Genomic DNA, 27518 nt, shown 5'->3' with positions numbered 1-27518 from the left:
ACATTTAAATCGAAAGCTACAAATAGATAAATAAGCTCCTTTCACCTGTAACAGGCTCTTCTCCAACTGAGGTATTGGTTGAAGCGCCTCCAAAGAACTGCTCTCTGAGTCGAGACTCTGGCACTGGGCTGACGATGAACCTACGTCCTGCTGAATGCACCACCTGGGCTGTAGTGCTGGGGGAAATACCTGGGGGGGGGGGGGGGTCCAAATATGAGTGTAAAGTCAAAAACAAAAACAAAAAAGAAAAAAAGAATTGAACAAAGCTATATTTCTGACACGTTTGCTTACCTGGTAGCATGGGAACAGACAACTCAGGTTGTTGTTGGAGGTCACTCATCTGCAAAGAGAAAGAATCATAGTGAGGGTTCGCAGGCAGTCATAGTTATTCACCTAACAGGAGACGTGTAGTGAATAAATACCTGAGGAAAGCTGTCCTTCATGCGCTCTCCTTTCTCATCAGCCATTTCTATGACCTCACGGATATGGTCAATGAATGATTCTCGCTCAGTCTCCAAGATGAACTCACTTTCAACCTGGAAGAGAAAACGGAAAAGATCAATAGCTCTGAATAAACTATGTGAATATCTTTTGAGTGACAACTAAAGAAGCACTACTACCATAATCTGGGCAATTTCTTCTGGATTATCTCCATCAAGATCAAATCTGAAGGTCACCATCTTCCTGTTGTGCGTTTCCAGCTGGCACTCTGCTACTCTGTCTCCCATATTAGAGATCTGTGAAACATTTACTTATATTAAAACTGTTCAGTGACTAAGAGCTTAAAAAAAGAATGTAAACATTCTCATTAGTTAAAATTCTTACACTAAGAACATTTAGCTTGGCCTTTGCCGTCTTCTCGTGGCGAGAGCGACTGCGTACAGATCGCCGCTGTTGCCGCTTCAGCGAGCGTCCCTCATGGCGGCCTCCTGATGTAGAACCATCATTGCCATCACTAAGACCCGAAGCTGCATCTGATGGACAGCTAAAACACACAAATCCACCAAAGGAAGGTTTTACAAGCTGCGCAGTGCTGAGAAAACCAGACTTTTAAAAAAATAACTTGCATCTTACCTATCTACAGACGGTGGTGCTAGGGAAGAAGATCCCACTGGCTGCTCCACTGGTGTGGACTGAGGAACACTCACAGGAGCCTGACACACAGGAAACATTAAGAAGTCAAACACTTCACCTCAAAAGCAGGTTCTAGTGCTGTTTGGCACAATACAATTTTCAAGTGGTTACACAGCATTAACTGTACACTAATTTAAATCATATCATCCACTAGATGGAGCTCTTTAATCTGGTGAAACATGCAACTGGCAGTTGCAAGAGACTCCATTTTTTAGCTTTCAGGTGGAGTGTAAATACTGCTGTGATATGGAGCTTTTATTTCAGCTCCTATCTGAATGTAACCCTCTGTCACTGCTGTGTTTATATGGATATTAATTATGTTTAATCCCACTTACAGCTAGGGCTGTGTGATATGAAGAAAAATATCAGATGACAATATGAAAACATCTATCATTTCATATTACACTCCATTGTTTGTTTCATGGTGTCGCAAAATACACTGTTTATGGCCATTTTCTTTTCTCTCTCTCTCTCTCTTCTACCACCTATTCAAGAATCACGTGAAAGAGTATGGAGAGAGTTCACAGATGAGAAGCAAAAAAGAGCCATGAGATGCTCAAAATAAACTATTTAGTTTCATGCATCATTAAGCAACACCCTACTTAAGATAATGTTAACTGATACTATGACAGAAACTACATGAATTTACAGCAACAACAAAAATAAATACTTTTAAAAAAAGAAAATGGACACAGAACATTTAAAGGAACAGGAACCAGGTCTGAACCAAATGGTTCACGCCTGACCAAGAAACATCAGCATACACAAGTCAGAGTACCTGCACAACAGAAAGGCATGAGGCCTGATAGAGGAAGTATAGGTGCTCTGCGTTGAGTGGTGGAGACAGGATAGGAGTACTTGGATCATTGGCCCAAGACTAAGAGTCATGCAAAATAAGAAACATGCAAAGGAGAAGAAATGGGGGGCAGTTGCGGTAATTAGAGCATTCAGAGAGAAGAAAAGGAACAAGAAAAAAAAAGAAAGAAAAAGACATAAAAAATGGACAGAATCACATTTATACTATAGTTTGGTGAAGCAAAACAGGACATGTTAGAATGAGTCTTAAAATAAGTGAGCTGCTGCATGTTAAAGAGCAGCAAGGGAGGGAAAAATCACCTGTAAATGCTGAGCTCCTGTCTGTGCCTGTGATTGTAGAGAGCTCTGTGGAGCACTGGTGCTCTCTGACTGCTGCTGCGGGTGAGAAGATGGGGCCATTGTCGATTGTTGGGAGGGAATCTAAATGAACAGATCACATAATGATACAGGGGAAGAAACAGGATTTAAAAAGGTAGGTTGAGATAAAAGCTGATACCATCAGACTGGCATTAAGGCAACTTCCTGAAAGTCTGGTTTCTCTACAATCTAAACCTTTCAGAGATTTCCTTTGGGCTCTTTTGCTGAGTGACTTGTACTTACCTGCTAAGTAACATAGCTGTATGAATCAGGTTAGTTGAATCAGATGTATTATTTGCCACCACTGAGGTGTGGATTAATCAAAGTCAACTCTAAAGTGAGTTTTGCAGACATGTTAAAGGTCTAATATTTCACATTATTTTTTCTCTAAAAACCCGCTACATCAACCCTACCAGAGCCTGACGTACAGACCAGTACTGATAATAAGTGCATTTTGTTTTCTACAACAAGTTGTCTGAAATACTGTGGGTGTATTGTATTCATCTACCTGAGGGGGGAGCGATGATTGGTAGTAAACTCCATACTATAAGAAACAAAGCATAGCAAAGTGTAAGAGTAGAAAACCCGATAAAAGAAAAGAGACCTAAAGGAGAAAAAAAAAAAAAAAAAAAAAAAAAAAAAGATCAGGCCAGGAAACTCTCAGCTCTGCTTTCGCAGCCACCCAACCGAAGAATATAGGCTTTAAAGTTTAACTTCACACAATGTGAGTGAGTATCTTGTTTTTGCTGACTCTGACAGGTTGAAGTTCAGATTTGCAGGTGTGATACTGAAGTGTATCCAGGGTGTTATGCAGAACCTGATATTAACACAAGCTTTGCTTTTATGGAGGATGTCAGTGAAGCAAAAGTTTTCATGTAGTGTGAAGTTACTCTTCAAAGACATTTAGACATACACTAATAGATATATACCTGTGCAGGTGTCAATGGGACGGTCTGGTTGGCATTTGGAACAGGAACAACTTCAGACTGACCACCCTGCAACAGATAAAAGCACATGTTCTAAAAATTAGAAAAGCCTAGGACCCTAAACTGTATCATGAACACATGCATGTGAATTCTAGACACACTGCAGGTAGGCCATGTGACAGCTGTCTACATGTAACAGGGAAAAGTACATTCAGCAGTGGTGAGGGCAACAACAACAACAACAACAACAAAAAGGGCCATTTGGGATATGGGAAAAATAGATAATCAATAAATAGAACCCCAATCTGCAACTTAAACATTTGGTTTAAAATACAGACAATATTCCAAAACAAAATCACCCACAACACACATTATTATGCACTAATGTCTCACCACTGCCAGCTGCTGTTGCTGCATTTGATCACTCTGTGTCTGAGTAGTGGAAGAGCTGTAGGATACTCCAGACTGAGAGGGCTGAGCCTCAGTAACAACAGAGGAACCTGCTAGTCTATCTCCCATGTCCCAAGCTGTGAAAAAAGGACAAAAAGGTTAATTTATGAAGACTCAAGATTGTAGAATTATTTAAAGTAACAATGTTTTAGCCATTTCCCCTTAAACAACAGATTCAGAATATGTTTTAATAAATTCACTTAAGTACAACAACTAGTATACGTAGTGTATGCACAGGGGAAATACAATACTATTCTGAGCTCCTGAAAAAAAAAAAATCATTGCTTGGTATGCTTGTGAAATTATGGTTATGTATAGGCTCTGCAGCAGGGCACTGGTGCAACAAGGTGTGACTGCATGGAGTCATGAGGACGCAGGAGCGCAAGTGGGGTACTAACTAAAACCAAACTGGTTATTATTCCTCTTTATTTTAAGCTAAACAAAAAACAAACACACAAACCAGCAACTTCCATGTTTTGTTTTTGTTTGTTTGTTTGTTTTTGGGGGGGGGGGGGGGGGGGGGGGGGGGGGGATTGCTTGACTCAGTTTTTATACTCAATATTTATTTTCAATACGCTGAAGTGTTAAGTGTTGTTACTTTGATACATACCACCTCCAGTGTGCTGCAGCTGCTGGTCACTCTCGGGCTCTTCGGACTCTGGCTGAACAGCAGCTAAGCTCTGATTCTGTACTGGGATTTGCCCAGTTGACTGGGGAACATAAGAAACGCCCTGCGATTGAGTGTTGTAGTTAGACGTCTGAAGGCCCTGTTGAGCTGCTGGTTGGACAGACATCTGTGAGCTTTGTTGGTTAGGCTGTGGAGGCATGTAAGATGCATGCTGTGAAACGGGCTGTGACTGAGTCGCCTCTATGCCAGACTGTTGGCCTGTTTGCTGTGGGGGCTGTGATTGCTGTTCTTCTTCAAGCCTTCTCTTCTCCTGATCTTCTCTGACCTTTAAAGACAGGAGAGAACACATAAAATCACCCAGAAGAACCCCACCTTGAAAACACTAAAGCATATCACCTAGATCATGTGGCTGAGATTTAAAAAAAAAAATCTAACAAAATCATGCACGTAAACAGTGACCATAACAGTAGATGGGCAACGATCATACCTGCTTCCGCTGAGCCCTCTTAAGATTGATTAGAGAAACTCTGTCTTTTATGGCTTTCGCAATGGTCTTGTGGTCACCTTCACACACATAACCAGAGTCAACCTATAACAAAAATGCGACAAAAGGTTCATCAGTAAACGTTTAAAAACTGCAAACAAACAAACATATTGTTTGTCATGCACCAACACAATTAGTCTGCCTAGAACATTAAAGCTCAATTCACCATTTCCTGAGCCACATCCTCTGGAACATCTTTGATGAGGTCAAAAGAAAACTCAATGGCTTCGCTGTCTTTGTACTTCCCCTTGAGTTTTTTTACATCCTCAATTCTCAACCACAGCTTAATAGCTTGCATCTCTCCATCCTCCTCTTCTGCCAGCTCCACACGCACGCCTGTATCCTCCTGGAAGAAGGCATGGTTCAGCAAGTCCTTGATCGAGTACCTAGGCAAATGAAACAAGCAGTGAGCAAAAAGACATTTTTGTAGTGAGGCAGACCACCCTGAACTTGCTCAGTAAGAGACCTCTCGTCCTTGTTCTGACGAATACATCCCTCGATGATCTCCTTCACTTCAGGAATGGCCACCTTGTCAAAGCTGCCTGGCTTCACCCCCTAAAGGAAACACAGAACTCTGAATGAGAATGATTGTCTTCACCGCATCTTTTCTTATACTGGATAATGCCCCATACCTTGTTGTGTTTTTCAGCTCAGAGACCTGATATCACTACCAAAAACAGTTGGCATTTGAAGTGACAAACATCTTAACCCAACTTCCCCTTTCACTTTTGACAAAGAATGTGAAGAGAAAGAAATTCTTTCTGCCTGGAAAGTTAAAAGAACCCCGTTTGGAATTTTCAACAGCTTTTAATAATGCGTCTTTTGTTTTCTTTTTTCCATTTCAAAATTTATTTTAAAAAAAATTCTTTAAATGTCATCCAATCCTTCCTCATTGATAAATTTAAGTTTTACAAGTTATACTTCCCACATTCCATTTGTGCCTTAAAAACAATAAACTTAGTATTATATGCAACGTAGGTGTACAATCTCAACACTGGTGCAAAATGCCTACTGGGCAAGCAATAGCTTTTAAAATATTTCTAATGTCATACTGCTAGCCTGCAGACTCACTTGCCTTTAAGCTCTGAATTTAGCTGAGCTCAGAGAAACCTTTTCCTTTTTAAAGAAGAGCATGAACATGCAGATACTTTACTATGTTCAGAAAAGGTCAAACATCAAAAATAGGGGGTACTGACCAAGATGCACGTTTGAGTGGAAGGGGAAATATAAGTGGTTGGAAGAAACAGTGCATAAGAAAGTAATGGACGGCTGGTGAGAGGCGATGAATTGAAGCCATGACAAATGAAAGTGCCGGAAAATTTAAGACTGAACTGAGCAGTTGAGTTAAAAGCCAGAAAAAAAAAGAAAGAAAAAAGTCAATTTTTCCTGCAGTTAACAATACAGCCAGAGCATGTGACACTACATCCTTAAAAGCTTTTATAACTCCAATGACTCAGCGTAGCACAGGGGTAAATGTCAAAGAACATGCTCTGTTCAATGGAGTGGAAAGACCATTTTTATTTTGTGGTTAATGATAAACTGAAGGTATTGCTATAGACTTCAAAAGAAATTTTATAGCTAGCACTCTCAGAGTGAGTTCAACTGCTTTATCTCCAAGTGTCCAGTGATTGCATGAAAATGAACCATAGGTGACTGCGGATTGCCATCTATTAGTATGATCCGTATGAATAAACAAAATGTGTTTTTCCTTTTACAGTCACTGCCCCTCTGGGATCATACAAGACTCATGCTGGTTATTCAGAAAACAGCAGGTCTGAACTTGTTTAGTGTTATATTAGTCAACTCTAATGGCTTAATTAACATACAGGAAAGAAGGAAGACAAGGGAGGATTATTAGGATTAATAGCTTCTGTTCTTTTTAAACTTGTAGGTTCTTCAAACAGAATAAGAAGATAAATAGTATTATCAGAGCAGAAGAAATAAAAGTAATGCAAACTAAAGACATGTCAGCAGGAACATGAAATGATTCCAGAAGTGGACATTAGCCTTCTTGGCACACAGGAAGAGGTGAACGCAGGGCAGAGGGGTGACTGGAGGGTTGAAAAGACGACTTACGCTGGTAACTCTGCGGTAGATCTGTGCAGCATTCTGGCACTCTGAGTAAGGGTACTCTGAGGTGGCCATCTCCAGCATGCACATTCCAAAGGCATACACATCCACTGACTCGTCGTACTTCTCCTCATACATCTCAGGCGCCATGAACTCAGGGGTACCTTAAATCAAAACAACTATTCAGAACTCCCTTACTGATTGAGTGGGCTTCTCACAACCCATTGCTCCTCTGCTCCTCTAACCCATGAGGGGTTGAGGAAGAGGAGGATGAGAAGATTGACCAGCCTGTTGAAATCCCCTGGAGTAGAACCTGTGAGATGAAAGTTGGAAGAAAGAGGAAAAAGAAAAAAGAAAAAAGGGGGAGGAAAGCAAAAAAGAGAGAAAACAAAAAAGGAGGGAGAAGCTGGGCTCAGTTAGACTGTTGAGAAGAAGGCACGTGTTTGTCTGTGTAAGACCTTAACATGATGGGATATACACGTGTAGCTGAGATAACCAATGTGCAGGACACACTGGTTAGCCTGAATAAATAACATTGCACCATTCAAATATTACCTCTAAAATGAACCACTCAGGAATAATACCCATGCCGAAGTGGAATTTGTTCACAGTAATGCCAATTGACCCTGTAATGTAAACAGGACTAGCTATGGAAATAACTTTTGTCAAGACCTTACCTTACAGCCACAATAACATTCCCTTTTATAGTACACCCACCTTTCGATGTCTGACTTACCATTTCATCCTCCCCTGCAGGAAGAAAGTGTTATGGTCAAGGCTGAGAGAAGCAGATCCCATAGCTAGTAACAGTGCTCAACAGTGTGTCCGTGCACATAAGCCTTTTTATATTAGTAGATTATTTTATATTCAATCTCAGGTCTTACACAGAAAAACTCATTTGGTTATTTGAATGTATTTTTCTGATATTGATGCGTATGACAGCACACTGTCAGACTTACCAGGCCCATAAAAGATCATACTTACTCAATGAACAGCAGTACCCTATTCATTCCAAACAGCAGAATGGGGCACAGCTGAGGCTAGAGCCTACATTTTAAAAGCATACCCAAGACTGTGAAAGGGAAAAGAAAAAGAAAAGAAAGAAAACAAAAGAAAAGAAAACAAAACAAAACAAAACAAAACAAAACAAAAAACAAACAAACTGCAAAACGCTGACAGAGAGAAAGTGGGGAGAGCTCCCTGGACACAAAGATGGAGCAAAAAGATTCTGCAGTCCTGCAAATATTTTCAAAAACATCAAGAGACAAACACCAAAAAAATAAAAATAAAAATAAAAAACCTGTTGAGGCAAACCCATAGAAAGAGATGTTAAACATCATTGGTAAAACTGGCAAACAGACCACATATTTCCAAACCACAGAACAAAGACCAGTCTAAGACAGGAGCAAAGGCCATACCTTTTGCCATGGCCAGGTTAGCCTGCAAGAAGGCACGACAACTACCATAATATTAATATTTAACAGTAGTAGAAATGTTAGGCGCTACTTACATTCAGTAGATGCCTGGGAAAAAAAAAAAAACTCTCTCTTTGTGGAGAAACATAGAACAGAAATACTCTGTACAAAGACCAAACTTGATTAGTTACTGTATGAGTGCAGAGAGAGAAAACCTTGTGGTTATCTTCCTAAGATTACCACAGTATTTGGCCTCCTTTTGAGCTGTGGTTTGAGAGACAGCTGAAACGCTGTGGTCTGTTTTTGAACCACATCGTCAGAAAAACAATCTCTTATCTACACACCATAATTTTCCATAAAACATGTTATCATGGCCCCAGAAAAGGTACTGTCCCATTGCAGGACAGAAAACAGAAAACCCACTGGATTCGTACCTATAACACTTTTGGCAAAGGATGCGCGTTTGAGAGTGGCCAGTCCCAAATCTCCAATCTTGACAGACCCTGTGGGGCCTGTGATGAAAATGTTGTCACATTTAAGGTCTCTGTGGATGATTGGAGGAGCCCGAGTGTGAAGAAAGTGGAGGCCCTTCAGGATTTGTCTACACCAGCTCCGCAGCACTTTAATTTTCATCACCTTGAACCGCTTCAGATATCTACAGGAAAGCAGATCATATTATTCACTAGGGTAAAATACTTTCTATACTTTCAGCTTAAACATTGGGCTTTTTCTTGAGAGAAAAAACACTTTAATAAAAAAGAATTGGTTATCCTGTGAAATTAACAGTCTGTTAATGTTACACACATGCTGGACTGATCATGTTTTCACATTAATGTATCAGCTGCTAACTACATTGCTTCTGTGGTTATCGGCTAACTTCTAGTAGTTAAAAAGCTAACACTGACATGCGGACCAGCCAAGTTAAAATTTATGAATATATAACAATTTAATACTTCAGTGTCAACTACCAATCATGTGTGTTCAGCTGCAAGTTGTTCAGAATGCAACTGCAAGGCTTCTAACTAAGTCTTCTAAGTTCTATGTCACTTGCACTGGCTCCACATCAACTTCAGAGTCCACTTTAAGATTATGGTTTTGAGGTTTTTTTGTTTTGCTTTTTACATCTGAACTTTTACATCTGTACATCAACTGTAAGTCAAAACAAGATGAACCCATCCTATTACAGTGTGTATACTGAATATGCCCTGCATCTACAAATCCCCTGCCACCGTAACTCACGTTTTGAGTGTCCCAGAAGTCATGAGCTCTGTGACCAACACAATGCACTTCCTGCCTTTGGAGGGTCCTTCCCAGGAGTCGTAAAAGCGAACAATGTTGGGATGTTGTAGTCCCTTTAACATGCCAGCCTCCTCCTTAAAACGCTGCCGTTCCGACTTCGAAAGCTTACGATCCTACAAGGGATGAAAAAGGAAGATTTCACTCAGTGAGTGCAGCACCATTTATACAGATGCACATGTAATTCGGAATAATAAAAAGGTACAATGTACAGTGTGGTAATAAAAAAAATTATCATTAGGAACACCTGAACTCTACATCTGTTCTTTAGTATCTGAATTCACCCATTCCTACAAAGGCTAAGGGGCTTGGAGCTTCTAAGCTGGATGAATGAAAACCTACAAAGACACATTCATACAAAGTATTTCTTAATCCACTAGCAGTTTAACTAAGAAAAGGTTTTCAAGATGCTTTTAGTTTTTCAAAAATTTCACATATGCTTTGATAAAAGAGGGGCAGGGATAGCTCAGTAGGTAGAGTGGTGGCCCCATGATCGGAAGGTCGGTGGTTCAAATCCACTGAACGGCTACCCTGCGGTACCCCTGAGCAAGGTACTGTCCCTACACACTGCTCCCCGGGCGCCCAATGGCTGCCCACTGCTTCACTGAGTGAATGGGTTAAATGCAGAGAGGAATTTCCCCAAGGGGATCAATAAAGTATACATTCTTCTTCTAAAAGGAAAAATACAGTAGGATATAGGAATGTGGCTGCCTGTTTTCTATTGAAGATGACTGCATACTAAAAAAAACGCACCCAACTCTGTTTGCCCTTGGGTAAAGAAAAACAAAATGCTAGAAGAGCCAGTGCTCAGTAAGAAATATGGGATATCAGCACAATGAAGACAATCATGTCAAAGAAATAATGCATCAAGCTTGGCTAAAATTTTTTTTTAAAAATATACTTTAAAAATACACAGTTAAAGTAAAAACCTTGTAACTAAAGATTTAAGACAGATAGTGGCATTTAATTTACTTTAGCCCAGGGCTCCTGTTACATTAATTGAATGGCCCAAAATAACAGGGAAATTTAAAAAACAAACAAACCCAAAACATTACGTCAAGTATAAGAAAACGATCTGTACTCATGTGCAGAGTCATCTTTTTTTGAGCAAGAAAACCCCTATTCCACCACTATCAAATCGTATTAACACGATCAATATACATGATTCCATGTTATGGTTTCAGATTTTCACTGCCACACATCCAAAGATGAGAGTAACTATGGTAATTTAGTCAGTAAGACAATTTAAAACGTGAACAATCACAGATAAACAACGAATATATAGAGCCAATTGCGCAACTGAGGCTGACACTGTATTCTCAGCAAAGAGTCAAGTGTCTGGCAGCTGATGAACTGTAAATGAATCATAGCAGTATGTATGTACACCTGATAGCATTGTTGGTCAAGTGTGACTTAAAATTCCATCAACTGACTGATGCATGCAGAAGGAATGACATTAAATCCTCCTGTAGTTTCTGGGTATTAACAAAAATGTTGCAGGGTAAAAAACTCTAGTTTCCTGTCAATTGCTAGCATGACCTACATTTATAGGCTGTATGACTACAGAGCAGTAAACCCATAGAAGTTAAACAAGCCTGGTAAAACTGGCCATAGGCCAGGCTGTCCAGGAAATTCAGCCCATTGTTTTAGTGCAGTGTGAGCTCTTGACTGCAAGTATGTGATAGCAAAAATGTTCCAGTAACTGACATCACTTGAACAAAAACATAACTGACCAAAAAGCCTTAACGGGAGATATCTTGGATGTTTGCGTAATGTCTGAGGGAAACAAATTGATAAACTGAGGGAAAAAAACATTTGAGGAGCAACAATAAGGAGTAAGGAAGGACAATAAATCTGGAATCACTGAAAGGAAACACCAGTGACAGAAGATGGAAGAATTAAGGTTCCACCAACTGAAACTGCAACTGGACCTAATGACCTACTTTCCAGAGGATTTATCCATTTATCTAGCTGGACAGTAATTTTCCCTCTGTCAAAACAGTCATGCAAAACATCAACAGCAGTATTCACAGCCTCAGAGCAACACCCAAACCTCCACCCGCCCAAATATGAAACCTTTGTATGAATACAAGCATTTGCATTGTAGGTACAAAACCACCCCTCTGGTACAGGCTTAGCAGCCTATGCCTCTGAAGGAGTGATCACCATTCCAGCCCAGAGAAAACACTAAGTGACAACAAGTTGTCTCAAAACATCCTATATTGTAGGGTAAAGACCCTACAATAATAAAAAGAAAACCCCTAGGCAACCCCTTATGACCAAGCACTTGGTGACGGTGGGGAGGGAAAAACTCCTCTTTAACAGGAAGAACCCTTTAGCAGAACCAGGCTCAGGGAGGGGGCAGCCATCTACTACGACCATCACTATGGAACATCACTAGGACCAGGGAGGAGTTCAGGATCATCTGATCTAGCCCTAAAACGTCCAGACTTTACTGAGGTACTTTTGTTTTGTTTATGCAGCACTCTCTCTATGTACATTATATTTATATTTAACTTACTTTGATTTTACTATAGGCCATCATTTATCATTTAACTTTTTTTTTTTAAATTAAAAAAAAAGAATGAAAAAAAAAAAAAGGTTGGCATCAGTAGGTGGTGGGCAGGTAAAGGCCATGACATGCTGATGTACAAACTGAATAAAAAGACAAAGCCAAAGTCTAATACTGCCTTCAAAAGGGCCACATGAAACTCCTTAAAACAAATAGGCAAAAACAAGGTCCAGTCTGGAGCCAGCATGCTACAAGCCTGCCACAACTGTGCACAGTAATTTGAGAGCAGTTTGGGTGGGGTGCAATCTTTTAAGAACAGAATAGTTTGCAGTTAAGATCAAATTTAACTTGCTTGAAATCCCCCTAGCTCACTTTATAGACGCACAAAATTGATCGGTCTATAGAAATCCCCACTCTAGCATGTCCTATACACCCCAAATTGTGTCCAGGTGAAGCGTGAAGCACTCAATCTCCACTGCATGCACTGTGTACAAAGCACTGCTTCCCCTTTCTGAAGTGTTTGGGTTTTGCCAGAATTTCTGCCAACACTGAGTGAAAGCCATCCTTTATGTCCTTGCTGAATTCAATTTTTGAATTCCCATTTTTGCTTCTACAGCTGCCAAAGCTACATTCCGTTTGGTCCGCTATTATCCGTGAGCTGATTTCAGAGAGGTACAAGGTAACCAAGCTGATTCGACATGTTCCTTCAGCTTGAGAATTATTTATCACAGGTTCCCACCAGAGAATTTGGTGGTACAAGACCCTCAGCAGTGGGGCTGTGCAACATGGTCAGGGACATGAAGATCTTCCACATACTCCAGGCACGCCTTTCCCTTGCTTTGTCAATGAAAGTTAAACGAAAAAGGGACGACAACACATCACACCCTCTTTTGACTGTTACTTTAAAGAGCTCTCTGGTCTGTGTCATGTCTTGCTTATACTGTCACTGGGAAAGTACCCAACTGTCTCCAGAAATCCCGTGCAGTGAGGTCAACTGAAATGGTGTCAAAATAACTCTTTCATTTTTAAGTGACTTTGTGTCAATAGGAACTTTAAACAACGCATTTCTCCCCTTATATTTAGTTGCCTTTAGGATATTTACAAATTAAATAAAATAAATATTCTTGGGTCAAAATTAGTGACTGACTAGATAAAGAAAACAGCAGCGATATCAGACAGGGACTTTCCAAACAGTAATAACCCATCAAGAAAAACTGAAAACAATGGAAAAACTAAAATGACCAACATAAACTATACTAAAATATCAATGTCTTCCAGAATAACCATTCCTAGTATGTTTAATTATTCTGGATGTAGTTACTGACCCTTTTATTCTACTTGTACCTAATCAGTTTTATCACAGTAATAGCACAACATAGCTCTTTCAACTGATTACTGAATATGCATAAATGTATCTTCTGAGACTTATGGAAGAATAACACTATGTTGAGTGATGATTTTAGTTTAAAGGTGTTTGAAGCGGACTTCCGGATGGTGAGGAAACTGGTTGCAGCATAATCTTTCAGCTCCTGGGCGGTCTGGTTACCCCTTGAAAATTGACATGTTATAACACAACTAAGAATATTCATAGTTGTATGCCAGGGGGTAACAAGAGAAAGAAGAGGAATTCGGCAAGAAAGTGCGGAGGAAGGAGTTTTTTCACCGAAAGAAGTTGCCGGTGCTAGCAAGCTAAAGCTACACGGAGCTATGGAGGCAATTGAAGCTAACATTGTCGCTGAGCTGAAAGAAGTCCAGGATAATTTGAAAAGACAAATAGCGGGGGACTTCCGGTGGCTCGTAGCACCGCATGGCCGCATAGAGAGTGACCTCCGGCACCAACCGTGTGTTTCCCTGGACTCGAGAGCTGTATTAGGGCTACATTGCCATTTTTCGACTCAAGAATGAGTGGGGATAAATCTAAAAAGGGAGGATACGGGCTACGAAACATTCTTGACTGTGAAATGGAGAAGGACGCCGCGGCTAGTGAGGCAAGCCTCGCATCGGGACAAGATGGCGACCGAGGTGAAGGTCTGGGTTGGCTTCGGGATGCTGTGAGTAGCGTACTGGTGGCCGAAATGGCTACATTGCGAACCGAATTGAAGAGTGACTTCAAAGCATTCGGTACGGAATTTCGGGAGGATGTAAAGAAGCAAATGGCCGAACTCTCTAAGGAATTGAATCAAAGATTACACGAGATGGCGGATCAGGTGGAGGAGATGACTGGTCGGCTAAAGCACGTCGAGGACAACATGGCTGACTCGGAACACTGGGACATTGGTGTTAGGGATACACTTGTGCAGCTGTTGGAAAATCAACGGGCGCTTCAGGAAAAGGTGTCCGATATGGAGGGCCGCACTAGGCGCAAAAACATCCGGATCTACGGCGTACCGGAAAACTCGGAGGGCTCGTCGGTGACTACCTTTGTTGAAAATCTGATCAAAGACCACCTAGGCGAAGATTTCGGCCCGGACCGTGCTCTCGGCATTGAGCGCGCACACCGCGCGTTGGGACCGAAACCACCCCCGAACGCCCCACCACGCTCAATAATAGTGCGCTTCCTCCGGTTCTCTGTTAAAGAAGAGATTCTCCGCACGGCGTGGAACAAAGGGGTACATATCCAAAACAAACGGGTGTATTTCGATCATGACTACTCCCTGGAAGTGCAGAAAAGGAGACAGGAATATATCCCAGTTAAGAAGGCTTTGAAGGACAACGTTTCCAGACACCACTAAGTAAGATGCGAGTGTTTTATGCGTCAGGCAATGTCCTATATAATACCGCGAGCCAAGCTGCCGAGGATTTAAGAAAGCGGGGAATAGCCGTGGGTAAGATCACCTTGGGGAACCAAACCAACAGGATGACAGAGGACACGATAAAGCAGCTACTTCCTTGGGAAACGCAGACAGCACACTGCGGGGGCGGCTTCCAGCAGCACGTGCGGGAAAAACTCCAAGCATTCCGGAGGGAGCAAGAAAAAGTGTCAGCAGACGAGTGAACAGCTGATGGCGGGACAACGGTGAGATAGCTGGCGGTAGAGTTTTGATAATCTAACCGCAGGAACACTGACTTTCGTATCCTTCAGAATTCATATTTCTTTAGGTTGGTGCCTACGGACATGGTTAGAGAACCACCACGTTATGTCTAGTAGCGATAAGAGACTGTTTCGTTTATTTTTTGCCCTTTTTTGGCTTTTTTGTCGGTCACTCCCCTCTTGTCGGATGAGGGGCCCCACCCTGTGGCCAGTCCCCTCAATGTCAAAGGATGCTGTTATATCCTTTGTATTGGAAGCTCCTGTTAATGTTTTGTGTGTTTGTTGTTCAGTGAGTTCTGGTTGTGATGTTCTGAGGTCTGGGTTGATTATGTTGTATTCCACATATCCACTTGATGGCTTATAATTTCTATAAAATGCTGTCACTAAATGTAAATGGCCTGAATAGCCCTATTAAAAGAAGCAAATTAATTGCCAAATTGAAAAAGGAGACAGTAGACTTGGCATATTGGCAAGAAACTAATGCAGAACATGAGAAATTAAAAAAAGATGGGTTTCAGACATACATTTTATTCATCGTATAGGGCCGGGAAAAAACGAGGAGTAGCTATCCTTATCTCAAATAAAATAAAATTTGAACATATATCTACTATAAGTGATAAGGAAGGTCGGTTTGTTTTAGTAAAAGGTAGAATAGAGAATAAGACGGTCACACTATTAAATGTCTATGCACCCCCAGGAAGCAACGCAAGCTTCTTTAAGAAGATATTTGATTTGATCTCTAAGGAAACGGTGGGAACTCTTATTTGTGCAGGAGATTTTAATTTACTGTTAAATCCCAGATTAGACTCAAATAATAGGGACAGGAAAAGCACGTCTGGAGGGAAACGGGTTAAAGGAATGTTAACGGAATTAGGGCTTATTGACGTGTGGCGATCTATCCATGGGTCAGCGTCAGGATTCACTTTTTACTCTGCTCGACACTCAGTGTATTCGAGGATAGATTACTGTTTTATGTTTAATAGGGATTTACACAGGATAAAAGATTGCAGAATAGGTCCAAGAGATGTCTCTGACCACAGTGGAATTTATATAACGTTACATTTGGACGGGACACGGAAGACACCTTTGTGGAGACTAAATACCGGTATGTTAAATGACCCCGCTTTTGTGAAACAAATGACAGCCGATCTTAACTTGTACCTGCAGGACAATGATAATGGAGAGACAAATCACAGTATTGTATGGGATGCAGCCAAAGCTGTCCTCAGAGGAAAAATAATTGCGTGGTCGACCATGATTAAAAAGAAAAAGTCACAAGAATTGTTACAACTGCAGAATAGATTAATGGCCTTGGAACAGTAAGGTCTAAAGGATAAAAATACTACAGTAACCCATCAGATCAGACAGATTAAGCAGGAGATAGATAAGATATTGAGCGAAGAAGTAGAGAAAAACATAAGGTTCATGAAACAGAGGTATTATGAGGCGGGGCCTAAGGCGGCGAAGCGGTTGGCGTGGCGGATTAGAAAACAGCAAGCTGAAAATAATATTTATAAGATTAGAGACCCGGTTGGTAACAATGTTGTAACTGACCTGGATAAAATTCAAAAAGCGTTTGAAAAGTATTACAAATCCTTATATAGTCAATCTACTCAGGGTGATGTAAATAAGATGACTGACTTTTTGAATTCCTTAGACCTGCCTACGATTGGTCGAGAAGCAAATAGTAAGTTAACGTCCTTAATATCTCGGGAAGAAATAATTAAAGCTATCTCCAGCCTTAAATCCAATAAATCACCAGGTACCGACGGGCTCCCTGCCGAATGGTACAAAACCATGAGGGAAAGCCTTCTTCCCCTGTTGGAAACTAGTTTTAACTACATTTTGAAAGGAGGTCTGGTACCTCCCTCTTTGAAGGAGGCCTTCATATCGGTTTTGCCAAAGGGGGGACAGGATAGACTAAACTGCAAATCTTATAGGCCGATAAGTGTCCTGAACTCAGACTATAAACTATACACAACTATTTTGGTGCGAAGAATGGATGCTGTAATGCCTTCTTTGATTGATGAAGACCAAACGGGTTTCTTGAAAAATAGACAAACCCACGATAATATTAGACGAGCTTTACACATCATCGAACACATTAATAATAAGAAAAAAAGCTCAATTATTCTTAGCTTAGATGCTGAAAAAGCATATGATTCAGTGAATTGGGACTTCCTCTTCCTAGTGATGAAAAGATTTGGTTTCTGTAGCGAGTTTATAAGATGTTTCCAAGCTCTTTATTCTCTCCCTACTGCCAGAATAAAAATTAACGGTAGCCTCTCCGATACTATTTTTTTAGAACGAGGATGTAGACGGGGTGTCCAGCAAGCCCCTACCTCTTCAACTTGTTTATCGAACCTCTAGCCCAGGCTATACGTCAGGAAACATCGTTGAAAGGGATTGTAATAGGAGGGGACGAGTACAAGGTGTGTTTATACGCAGATGATGTCTTGGTGACAATCATGGATCCCAGCTCAGGTATACCAGTGTTAATGGGGATGTTGGAAACATATGGCCTGTATTCAGGGTATGTCCTTAATGTCAAAAAAACTCAAGTTCTGTCATTTAATTTTTCTCCGGACCAGACACTACTGGCAAAATTCAAGTTTAATTGGGAGGCAACTGCTATCAAATATTTGGGAGTGTTTCTGCCTAGAGATCTGACACAACTGTACGATATTAATTACAGTCGTATTAATAGAGAAATATATAGCGATCTCAACATTGAATTGCTGTAATTCACCTATTTGATTTGATTGTACCATAAATGGATGTCTTTTTTTTCTTTCTTCTAAATGCGTCTTTGCTAGCCTAGATGCTCTGTACTTGTTAAGGGTCTGAATGTTTTGTAAAAAAATATACAAAACTACCAATAAAAATAAAGTGTTAAAAAAAGGTGTTTGAAGCAATGTGAAGGACAGTTAACTACAGTATCTCAAAAGCAGAGTGGAAAATGCTGCTTCGAGGCAAAGGACGGTATAAATAACCTAACAGGCCTAAAAATAGACAAAGGAAAAAATGCTAACGATAATGCCGAGGATCGGCTCTATCTCGGCTCTAACACTGACACTAAGGTCAAGATGGAGCCCTCTGGCTAAGATGTGACAAACAGCTGAAAGCCATGTTAAAAAGTGTCACCGTTTGCTATTTAGTTGCATTAAATGCAGCATCTGTGGAAATATTTGGTGTTCTCTTAACAATGTAACATGACATCGAGGTCAAAGATCACGGTGACTGCCACGCAAATTATCAGGGAGTAAGAAAAAAAAAAGTTGCCAGATCCAGGCTCTTTCACAATCTAATAGTATTATTATCACATTTTAATTGACTTTGAATTAAAAACAGATATCCAGTCAAATTAGAAGAGAAACCAATACAGTGCTTACTGAGTATATCACCCCTCACCCCACCCCAAAAAAGAAAAAAAGTTCTTAAACTATATAGATAAACAACCACTGAAAGGTCATCTGTCTTCCTTCTTATTTGTTAAAATCTGAAACTTAAGCAGAGTTTAACATTAAGTTTGCAACTGTATTTAAAACCTTCATCCATTAATAAACAACCTTAACATGTGGGGAATATTGTTAAAATGTTTCTGATCAATACTACTACAGTGGCTGCTTTTATTTTCTACAAACTAAACTCAAGCATGTGGTGCTTTAAATGTATTTTTAAATTTGATATGTTTGATAGTATCACTTTGAAACCTATGGAATAAAATTTTTGTTCAGAATGGCATTCAAAGAGTGAAAGTCCAACCATACAATTAAAAAAACAACAACTGCAAAGTTAGTTTTTCCTCACCAGCTCCCTACAGGTTAAATAAAAAGCCACCCAAAAATGTTCTTTCTGTGAAGAAATATTCTGCATGACCCTGACTGAATAAAGGTTAGAAATTACCATAGTGTTCTCAAAATCTAAATCAGTGACTCAAGCTAAAAAGGACATGACCTTTATACAGTAAGAGTGAGAAGGGAACCAGTATCACACCAAGTATTTCTGTTCTACTGTTGTTTGTAAAACTGGTACAACATAGTTGTTCCTCGTGTCACCAATCTTTGACCTCAGGCTGAGATAGGGTTTACCGCCTACCTTGTGCTTTTAGTGAGCAATCCCATTAATGCTTTCCTCAGTGACATTTCTATCCAAATTTGTCACAATTAGAAAATTAAACTCTTACAGTAAACCTGAAAACCTTGATTCATGAAATGTGATGAGGTCTCTGTTAAAATACTTGTAGCATGTCACTTCCAGCGGATGCCATCGGCCAGCTGGACAGAGGGCTGCCATAGTTTATACAGGATGCCTGGAGTATTCTTACTCATCTTTCAATCTGTATTTGAGAGGAAGGAGGCGTGGAAGCAGCAACTGGAAGACTGAATAGTTGAAAATGCAATAGTGAGCCAAAGGGGGAGGTTCCTTAATTTCTTCTTTTTTTATTTTTGGTCCCTCCTCAACTTCCTCTCTGGGGTGACCTACTTATCCTTCAGACATGTCTGCAGTGTGAAACAACTGTGGGGGTTCATTAGTGGGTGAATAAAGGTGAACAAATAAAAATTCTCAGTCAATTATAGCACAGATTGCCTTATAGGTTGAAAAAGCCAGGGCCACTTCATTAAAATTTCAAAGACAGTTTTCAGGCAAAGTTGCTGCATATCCTGCAATTGCTGCCTTTGGTCAGAGTGAAATCAAACTGCAGAAGAATTTAAGGTTTATTTACATCTACATAATCTCTAAAAAAATGTATGAATTAAAAAAAAAGATTTACATGTTTATTTGTGTGTGTATGTGTATATAAAGAGCATTAAGGCATGGGACTACAAATGTGACCATTTCATTTTAATCATGTTAGAGATAAACTGAAGGTCCTATAAGGGGAAACCTGCCTGGCTCGTTTCACCAGCAAGCAGCCACAAGATACGCTATTGCTCATAGCTGGCACGCCAAATTCTTAACAAATATGTTGCAAGCTTTATTGTGCATCAATGACTCAAGTATTAGCAGGACGCCAATTAAATTAACTTCTTGGATCTCTACTCCTTTCTTAAACAACTCAATCTTAAATCTCATTGTAATTGTTACGTTAAATATATGCACCTCTAGTATCATCAAATGCCCCTAACACTGGACTAATGAAACTAGGGTAAGATAACATATCTAAATAAAATAATGTGTGTAAACATATACCACCCAGTGTTACCATCTCTGTACATCTTGAAGGCATGCTAACACCTGGATGACCGTGGGACTACATTAAAAACCTCTGACGTGTAAAGGGGATTTCAGCTTCTCATGTACAGCTGAAGTTTCTAGCTCTGAAACTTCTGAGGTGGCAGTGGAAGGAAAAAGCAAAGAGGGCCAAGTGAACAAAAACCTAACTAGAATTCAGTTACATTTATGGGTTTCATTACTAATGAAAGCAAAAGTATTGCGATAAAACCCAAAAGGTTGATTCTGTTCATCTGGACATAGCATTTTCAGTGGGAGAAATATTTCGTCACCCATCCAAGTGACTTCTTCAGTCTCATATTGAGATAAAAGATTTTTTTTTTTTCTGTTTTAGAAGCTGTATCTTTGTTCTGGTTTTTGTTTCTGTCCTTCCATTGCAGCAGTTCACTTTCACTCTTTTCTAAAACCCCAAACTGACTTCTCTCTTAGTAGGTTGTGGCAGATTTAGCTCAACTAAAGGCAGAATGACAGAAAGAGACTTTAACAAGAATAGTACAACTCAGCTGTTTGGAAACGCTTTTGCTGCTCCCTTAATTTCCCAAAGGGTCGCCACAGCGGATGGATCTGCATATTTGGCTTGGGAAGTGACAGACCCCGAAACCCCCCCTCTTCTGAATAATTCAACATAAATTTACTGGGTAAGATGTTATGTTCACTCAAATTGCAGATGTGATACTAACTGAGAGCTCAAGAAGAAAATAAAAATGTTACTATGAACAACCTTAGTGGAAAGTTCAGGGGCTGCAAGAAGTCTGTCTTGAGGTCAAATTAAATAAAAAAAAAAAAAAAAAAAAAAAAAAAATCACCACTAAATGCAGTTTAAACCACAACTAAAAATGTATCCCATCTTATACTGCACTAACACCCAAGTATTATACATAAGATATTTGAGATTTAGGAAAGTAAAATGTGAGAAAGCTGAAAGAGAGTGGGAGGTGGACTGATGGTTCACAAGCAGGCCTTGGCAGGTCAGCCTGCAGGAGATTCCTCAGTGAGGAATTTGACCCATTTTACATTCAGGCAAGCATTCAAAAAAGGAATGCATTGAGCATGCGTGAGATTGTGTGAGAGGGGGAGGGGAACTTGCCCGTAATCTTCACATTGTTCTGAAACCAGTGAGCATGTGTTACTGTGGTTCTCTCCGCAGCCATGTGAGTCCTACTGCTCTCATGGCAGGGTAAAGCATGACAGTGAGAGCAAACATTCATGTGGTGAATGAGGTTAAACTTTGCTCTGGGCTATATAGTTGCTATAACTGGACAGACAGCAGAACAAATTTTTTACAAGCCAAAAAAAAAAAAAAAAAAGGGGGGGGGTAAAACAAGTCCACTCAAAAGTAGGTCAAAGGTCAGATCTGTGACTAAGAACGCTGAATGTTAATAAAGTCAACTTAAATATTCCTGCTGTTGCCATTATTAGCCGAGTAGTAGTAGCAGTAGTAGTAATGGGATTTCTGAGATTTATAATCTTTTATGTAATTTTAGTCAAAGCTTCAAAAGGTCCCATTATCTGGGAGTAAAGTGATGTTTCAAGAATCTGCTCAGTTGCATTTTCTATATTTCTACACTAGATACCAGAAACTAGATTTAGATTTTCTAGCAGTATCCTCTAACAGTGTGAACAGTAAGTGTGGAAAATCATTATCATGACTACAACAATTCTGCACACATTTGGTCAAAAGGTAATTTCCTGTGTTCAAAGAATAAAGGAATAATCATTTATCAAAGAAGCACTGATAGCACCAAATAACTTCCCAGTCTCTTAGAGTGAAGTCAAATCAGGAAATGGGAAGTTTTCTTTGGCTGTTTTGATGAAAAATGTAGAGCGAAACAATCAGGAAATGCTGGCTATGCTTGGTTGAAAGGAAATGATAGTAGCTGCAGCTCAGGTAACAGGGTGAACGGAAATTATTTTGACTCATACAAAAAATAATACAAAAACAAAAAAAAAAGCGGGGGGAAATGAGGCAATATGTGTGTGTTACAAAGTACAATCGTTGTATACAATCGTTTTCATACCTGCAATTCACACCAAGCCACCTCCACAGTGGTCTCGGTGTCCAAGCCCTTGTAGACTGTCTTGAAAGAGCCACGTCCAATTTCTATGTCAAACTTCAGGAACCGTCCATCAGGTGATGTGCCCACTGCTTTGGTTTCAGCCTCCTCGATGTCTTCTTGGACTTTTTTCTCAGCTTCCCGCTGCTCTGCCTCTGCTCGGGCTCTGGCGTCCTTATCTGCCTCCTCTCCTTCCTCGTGTTGTACCTTCACCTCAGTGCCGCTTTCAGGTTCAACTTGAATTGGCAATTCTGTTTCCAGGCTGGGTGTCGTGTGAGCTGCTACTACTGCCTCTCCATCACAGATGTCACGCACTCTAGCAGGCTCTTGCTGTGAAGGCACTACAGCCACCCTGGCTATTTCTATATCTTTTCCTTCTCCCTCTTTTCCATCATCCACAGACTTCTCATTTTGAGATAAACTTGGTTCAGTCTTGGGTGAGTAAGTACCAGCAGTCTTTTGCTGCTGGAGGACTGCTTCCTGTGGCTGAACCAGCTGAGACGTAGGGATGGGGATCTTGCTGGGTAAAGGAAGGGCCAAAGCTGTGGCATTAGAATCACTGATGACACTGCGACGTAGAAAACGGTGTTCAGGGTTACATCGATCGCGTTCCATGGTGTGATGCCGGCGTCTCACTTCCACTGGCCGACCCTCACCAACCATCGAATCTGAACCAGAACTAGGGGCATTTCCACTTTTCTGAGGGGGAGCCAGGAACTTCACCATTTTGTCGTCTGGCTTTTCCGACATCCCACCACCCACACTAAGAGTTAAGGAGGTACGATAACTGAAAAATTAAAATAAGGATATTTTCATGCTTGCCATTTTGGCTTATGTAAGCAATATCTAGCTGTGCTTCAAAAAGGAAAAAAAGAGAAAGATTTACAATGTCTATCTCCAGCTCTCCCTTTTTATTGCTCAAAGACTATCTTTATAAATATATTTCGGGGACTGAAGGTGTAAGACGAGATGCGTTCTCTTACAAATGGAGAGGGACTGAACACTGCAGCAGAACACAAAGTGCTGATGTTGATATACAGGTCTCTTTAAGTCCACACCATCCATCCTGTACGACACAGGGTGCAGCTTCGATCAAGCATAAGGAATCACTGGTGAGGAACAAACACACACAGCCTACAACAGGCACAGGCACTAAACTCCCCAGTCCAGGCAAAGGCGGGATGAGCTGACAGTCTCAATTTGTTCCAGTCCAGTATTACTGCAAGAGAAAATACAAAACAAAAGCTTCCTGACATGTTTTGAAAAGTAGCCAAAATTATGTCAAATGTCAACAAGACTTGTGAAAATCTAGTCTAATCTAGTCTTGCAGACAGAATTTACAGTGTATACAGTTTAACAAAAGTTTAACAACTCTGTTTTAGTGCTAAGTACAGCTTATAGACCAGAATCTAAGAATTAAAACATGACTTCATTTACAGTGCAATACACTTAACCACCAGATCATTTATGGTTTAGAAATAAGATCTACACTCAAAAGATTTTCGGTCTTACCCTAGCACATGTGACACATGGCAAATTTCCCTTTAAAGTGGTATTGTTCAGCTGTGCTCCATTAAAATACAATTCAACTGACAGGTTAACTAAACAAGCTATTATCTATAACTACTGCACAGCAAAACTAAGCATTTTAACTATATGACAAGGGAGGCGACAATGACATTTGATTCTACACCTGAGATTTGTTACAAAATGCAAGCAATGTTTTCAATATAAGCGAAAAATATTATTAGCATTTTTAATGTCAATTAATATTGTCAGAAAGGCTAACGCAGTTTATAATACACTTCTTAAAGCCGCATAAGGCCATAAACATTTTTACTGTATCCGCAAAAGACAGGGGCCATCTAGCATTTTATGACAGCAGTGGCAGCTTGGCATTCCTCTCCTGCTTTAATCATGCAACCTTGCGTTGAAAATTTTGTTACTTATTCATCTTTATCCTGCCACGGCTGCAGCCATTACCTGACCAGGCAACCATAATGTCAGAACTAAACCGGATAACGTTGGCTGTAATAACATTCAGAAAAATAAAACAAACGGCTGCGCAAATTAACACAATATGAGTCGGAGTTAATTTAATCCTCTCATGCACACACATCTGTCCTCATTGCGTATGTGCGACAGCACATCAATTTGAAATAGCTACAGCGACTTTCTCGTTCAAAGCGAGGAGGAGGAGAGGCTCTTTGTTAGCGAGCTAACGAGTACGGCTAGCAAACAGCTAGTTAGCTGGCGCTGGCTAATCCTTAACAGGGAACCGATAACCGACGGTGACCAATTTCCGCGTCACGTCTTTAAATATATTCCCTTTTAATAATTTACAATTTCACATTACTGGCACCACTCTCGTCGTTTTAACGCCGCTGTAAGCGTTAAAAATAAGCTATAATTCGCAACTTTACCATATTCGGGTCCCGTTTCCATCCCCGAGTGGTTAACATCACACCGGATGCGCTAGACCGGTGTAATAGGTTGAACAGCTACCAAAGCAATGACTGTTACCCATCTACTCAAAGCTAGCTAGGCGGGTCTTTCTTGTGGCCTAACGCGCTTAGACCCGCCTCCTGGCTGCTCCATTCAATTTAACGCCATCTGATAACATTAGCGCTTGTTTGTTGTTGTTATTACGCAGTTAGCGATTTTATTTTGTTTGTTTGTTTGAATTTGTTGACTCAAGTCAAATATCCATAGCTGAGTGGTAGACTATCTTACGTTATTTAAAAAATAATTTCTGTTTGATAATGATAAGCTGAGTTTAACTCCTTAGCGCTTGTGAGTTTAATATTGCTAGTAGCTAGCAGGTTAGCTCGCCAAGCGCTAACGTTGAGCTGTGCCGGGTGGCAGATAGCGACCTACCTCAATAAGACAAGTGACGGTCAGTGGCGTTTCAGCGGTCCTCACAGCGATAAAAAAACAGAACACAGGTAGATTACACGTGTAGCTAAATGTCAGGTAGATACGTTCCCCAGTGTGAGAACCGAAGCTGCGATTATTGGGGCTCGCTTTTCAAATAAGCAGCGCAGTTAGATAGAGAAACGGTTTCAGCACAAAGCGCCTGCGCCGGCGGAGAATGACCTCATAACCATAACACACACACACGCTCACAAACCGATCGCTTTGATAGGCTTTGATGCTGTTACATTTGCTTTTGATTTTACCATGAAACTAAATGATATAAGCCTTAAAATCATACGTAATAAGCATATTCAAAATTAATTAATGATTTTAAATTAATAAAAAGACTTAGGTCAATATGGACAACTACACAGAGGGCCCCTCAATAAATGAGCCCATTTCTGAAAGGTTAAATGGAGGGAAGATAAAGCGGACTAATGTGCACCCTTGAATTTAATGAGCTGGATCATTTTACTGAAACGATTGAGCCAGCCCCCACGTTGTTTTGTGTTATGGGTATTACGGTAAGAGAAACTAAGGTCTGGTTTCAAAATTAAAGGGATCTCCAAGTCAATCTACTCATTTAGTCCGTCATTAATGATATATGTAAATCATAAATGAAATCTAGAAAACAAAAACAAAATACTATTAAAACAAATATATTCCAAATTTAAATAGAAATAATAAAATATGAAAAGTATATGCTGTTTTAACATAATAATTTCACTTTAGATCCACAGTGCACACCCCAACAGTGTTTACCACCTGGGTCAAGTCAGTCTGAAATGAACGACAAAAGTATCGTCCTTTGAAATTTGATTACCCACGGTTCTTGACTAGAGTTTTGTTTTTTGTTGTTGTTGGTTTTTTTAAAACCTGCATTCAGAACACCAGTATATAGAAAAATCCTCTTGTCAATGTTTAATTCCAATTTTGAGCCACAGTACATATCCTCTCATTATTATACAGTTAATATCAGGTCAATCTGACAATCGGTCTGTGGAAATAGCAAGTTTCCTTATAATAGCATTTTAAATTCATACAAAGATAGCTCATATATGACATCTCTGAAGGCCTTTACTTTGAAATTCAAAATCAGACAGTCTTGACACTGACAGAGTTACACAGTGAGGGTGCATACTATTGATCTAAAGTGAAATTAGTCCAAATAAGTCTGTGGAAACAGTTTATTTTTTATGACTGTGCATGTTGTTTGAAATTTCCTGATCTCTTTGATCTGTAATTAGATTTTTTTTTCACATCAATTTCTGTATTTCATTATATGTTACGTCATCGATGATGGCCTAGATCTCCAGAAAAATGACAGATTAATGATTGGTTATATCTTTTGTATACATGTATTTTAGAGATAAATATAGACTATCTTCTTGTCACATGTGTTACCTTAATCTTTTGGCAGTTTTAAACCCTTTTAGGAATTTATTTCCCTCAGATTTTTCAGCCTTGTAGACAGAATGACAGACTAATAATAACAATGATCATGCAACACTTCAGGAGATTATCTTTATTATTTTCACTCACCTTTGTTAAAACTGTGTTTTTGTCCATTTGTGCAACCATTTATTTGCTATAACAATGAAAAAAAAAAAAAAAAAACAGTTAGAAATGAGTAATTAAGTATGATGCAATCTTTTATATTTTAGCTCTGATGTGTAACATAATTCAATGGATGTAAAATTATTACCTTGTCAAATATGTGAAATAAAATAGAAAAATTATTACAAACTTGAGCAATCATGACCAATTCTTTATCAGGCTTTAGGAAATATGTAAAAGGAAGTCACTGTGGTGTTTTCTTTCAAAATAATAGCCTTTTCATACAATCTAATGTAGTTTATCACATTTACAATTGTAAAATTAATTAATTAGTAAAAATAACACGGTGTTTATCGACAGTACTTGACCGTGGGGATGAGAACTCCTGTAGTGCTTGGATGTCTATAAATTGATGGATCAAGAAGGTGTAATTGTTCAATTAACATATTATTTTATTTGAACATAAAAATAAATTGTAACACCCAAAGCATGTGTGGAGTGCAATATTTCTGTAAATGTTAGGGACAGAAAAATGGAAATTTCCATTTCCATTTCCATAGAAAGGCTCACAAAGGAA

General features: G+C 39.8%; 1 protein-coding gene across 5 annotated transcripts in view; it reads right to left on the bottom strand.

The window, feature by feature from the left end:
* LOC113026928 (serine/threonine-protein kinase WNK1-like) overlaps window positions 1-25554 on the bottom strand; it is a 31767-nt gene extending 6213 nt beyond the window's left edge. Inside the window, exons 1-21 of one of the 5 annotated variants that reach the window (XM_080304792.1) lie at window positions 24892-25045; window positions 23452-23687; window positions 22433-23255; window positions 9580-9752; window positions 8775-8995; window positions 6932-7089; window positions 5322-5410; window positions 5022-5241; window positions 4799-4900; window positions 4294-4636; window positions 3627-3760; window positions 3237-3302; window positions 2816-2851; window positions 2251-2370; window positions 1913-2011; window positions 1075-1154; window positions 826-985; window positions 621-737; window positions 423-536; window positions 292-340; window positions 46-189 (exon numbers count right to left, since the gene is read on the bottom strand). In XM_080304792.1, the coding sequence (XP_080160918.1) occupies window positions 46-189; window positions 292-340; window positions 423-536; window positions 621-737; window positions 826-985; window positions 1075-1154; window positions 1913-2011; window positions 2251-2370; window positions 2816-2851; window positions 3237-3302; window positions 3627-3760; window positions 4294-4636; window positions 4799-4900; window positions 5022-5241; window positions 5322-5410; window positions 6932-7089; window positions 8775-8995; window positions 9580-9752; window positions 22433-23218 (3211 nt within the window). In that variant the 5' untranslated portion in view covers window positions 23219-23255; window positions 23452-23687; window positions 24892-25045. Of the gene's footprint in view, window positions 1-45; window positions 190-291; window positions 341-422; window positions 537-620; window positions 738-825; window positions 986-1074; window positions 1155-1912; window positions 2012-2250; window positions 2371-2815; window positions 2852-3236; window positions 3303-3626; window positions 3761-4293; window positions 4637-4798; window positions 4901-5021; window positions 5242-5321; window positions 5411-6931; window positions 7090-8774; window positions 8996-9579; window positions 9753-22432; window positions 23688-24891; window positions 25046-25345 lie in introns of those variants that run through there. The other 4 variants (XM_080304791.1, XM_080304793.1, XM_080304794.1 and 1 more) reach the window with 4 other exon arrangements.
* Window positions 25555-27518: the final 1964 nt, after the last annotated feature.

This window comes from Astatotilapia calliptera, chromosome 7 (genome assembly GCF_964374335.1).
Source record: "Astatotilapia calliptera chromosome 7, fAstCal68.1, whole genome shotgun sequence".
In the NCBI taxonomy this organism is placed as follows: domain Eukaryota; kingdom Metazoa; phylum Chordata; class Actinopteri; order Cichliformes; family Cichlidae; genus Astatotilapia; species Astatotilapia calliptera.
The sequence above is the reverse complement of the archived record's forward strand: the minus strand, read 5'-3'. Positions and strand labels throughout refer to the sequence as shown.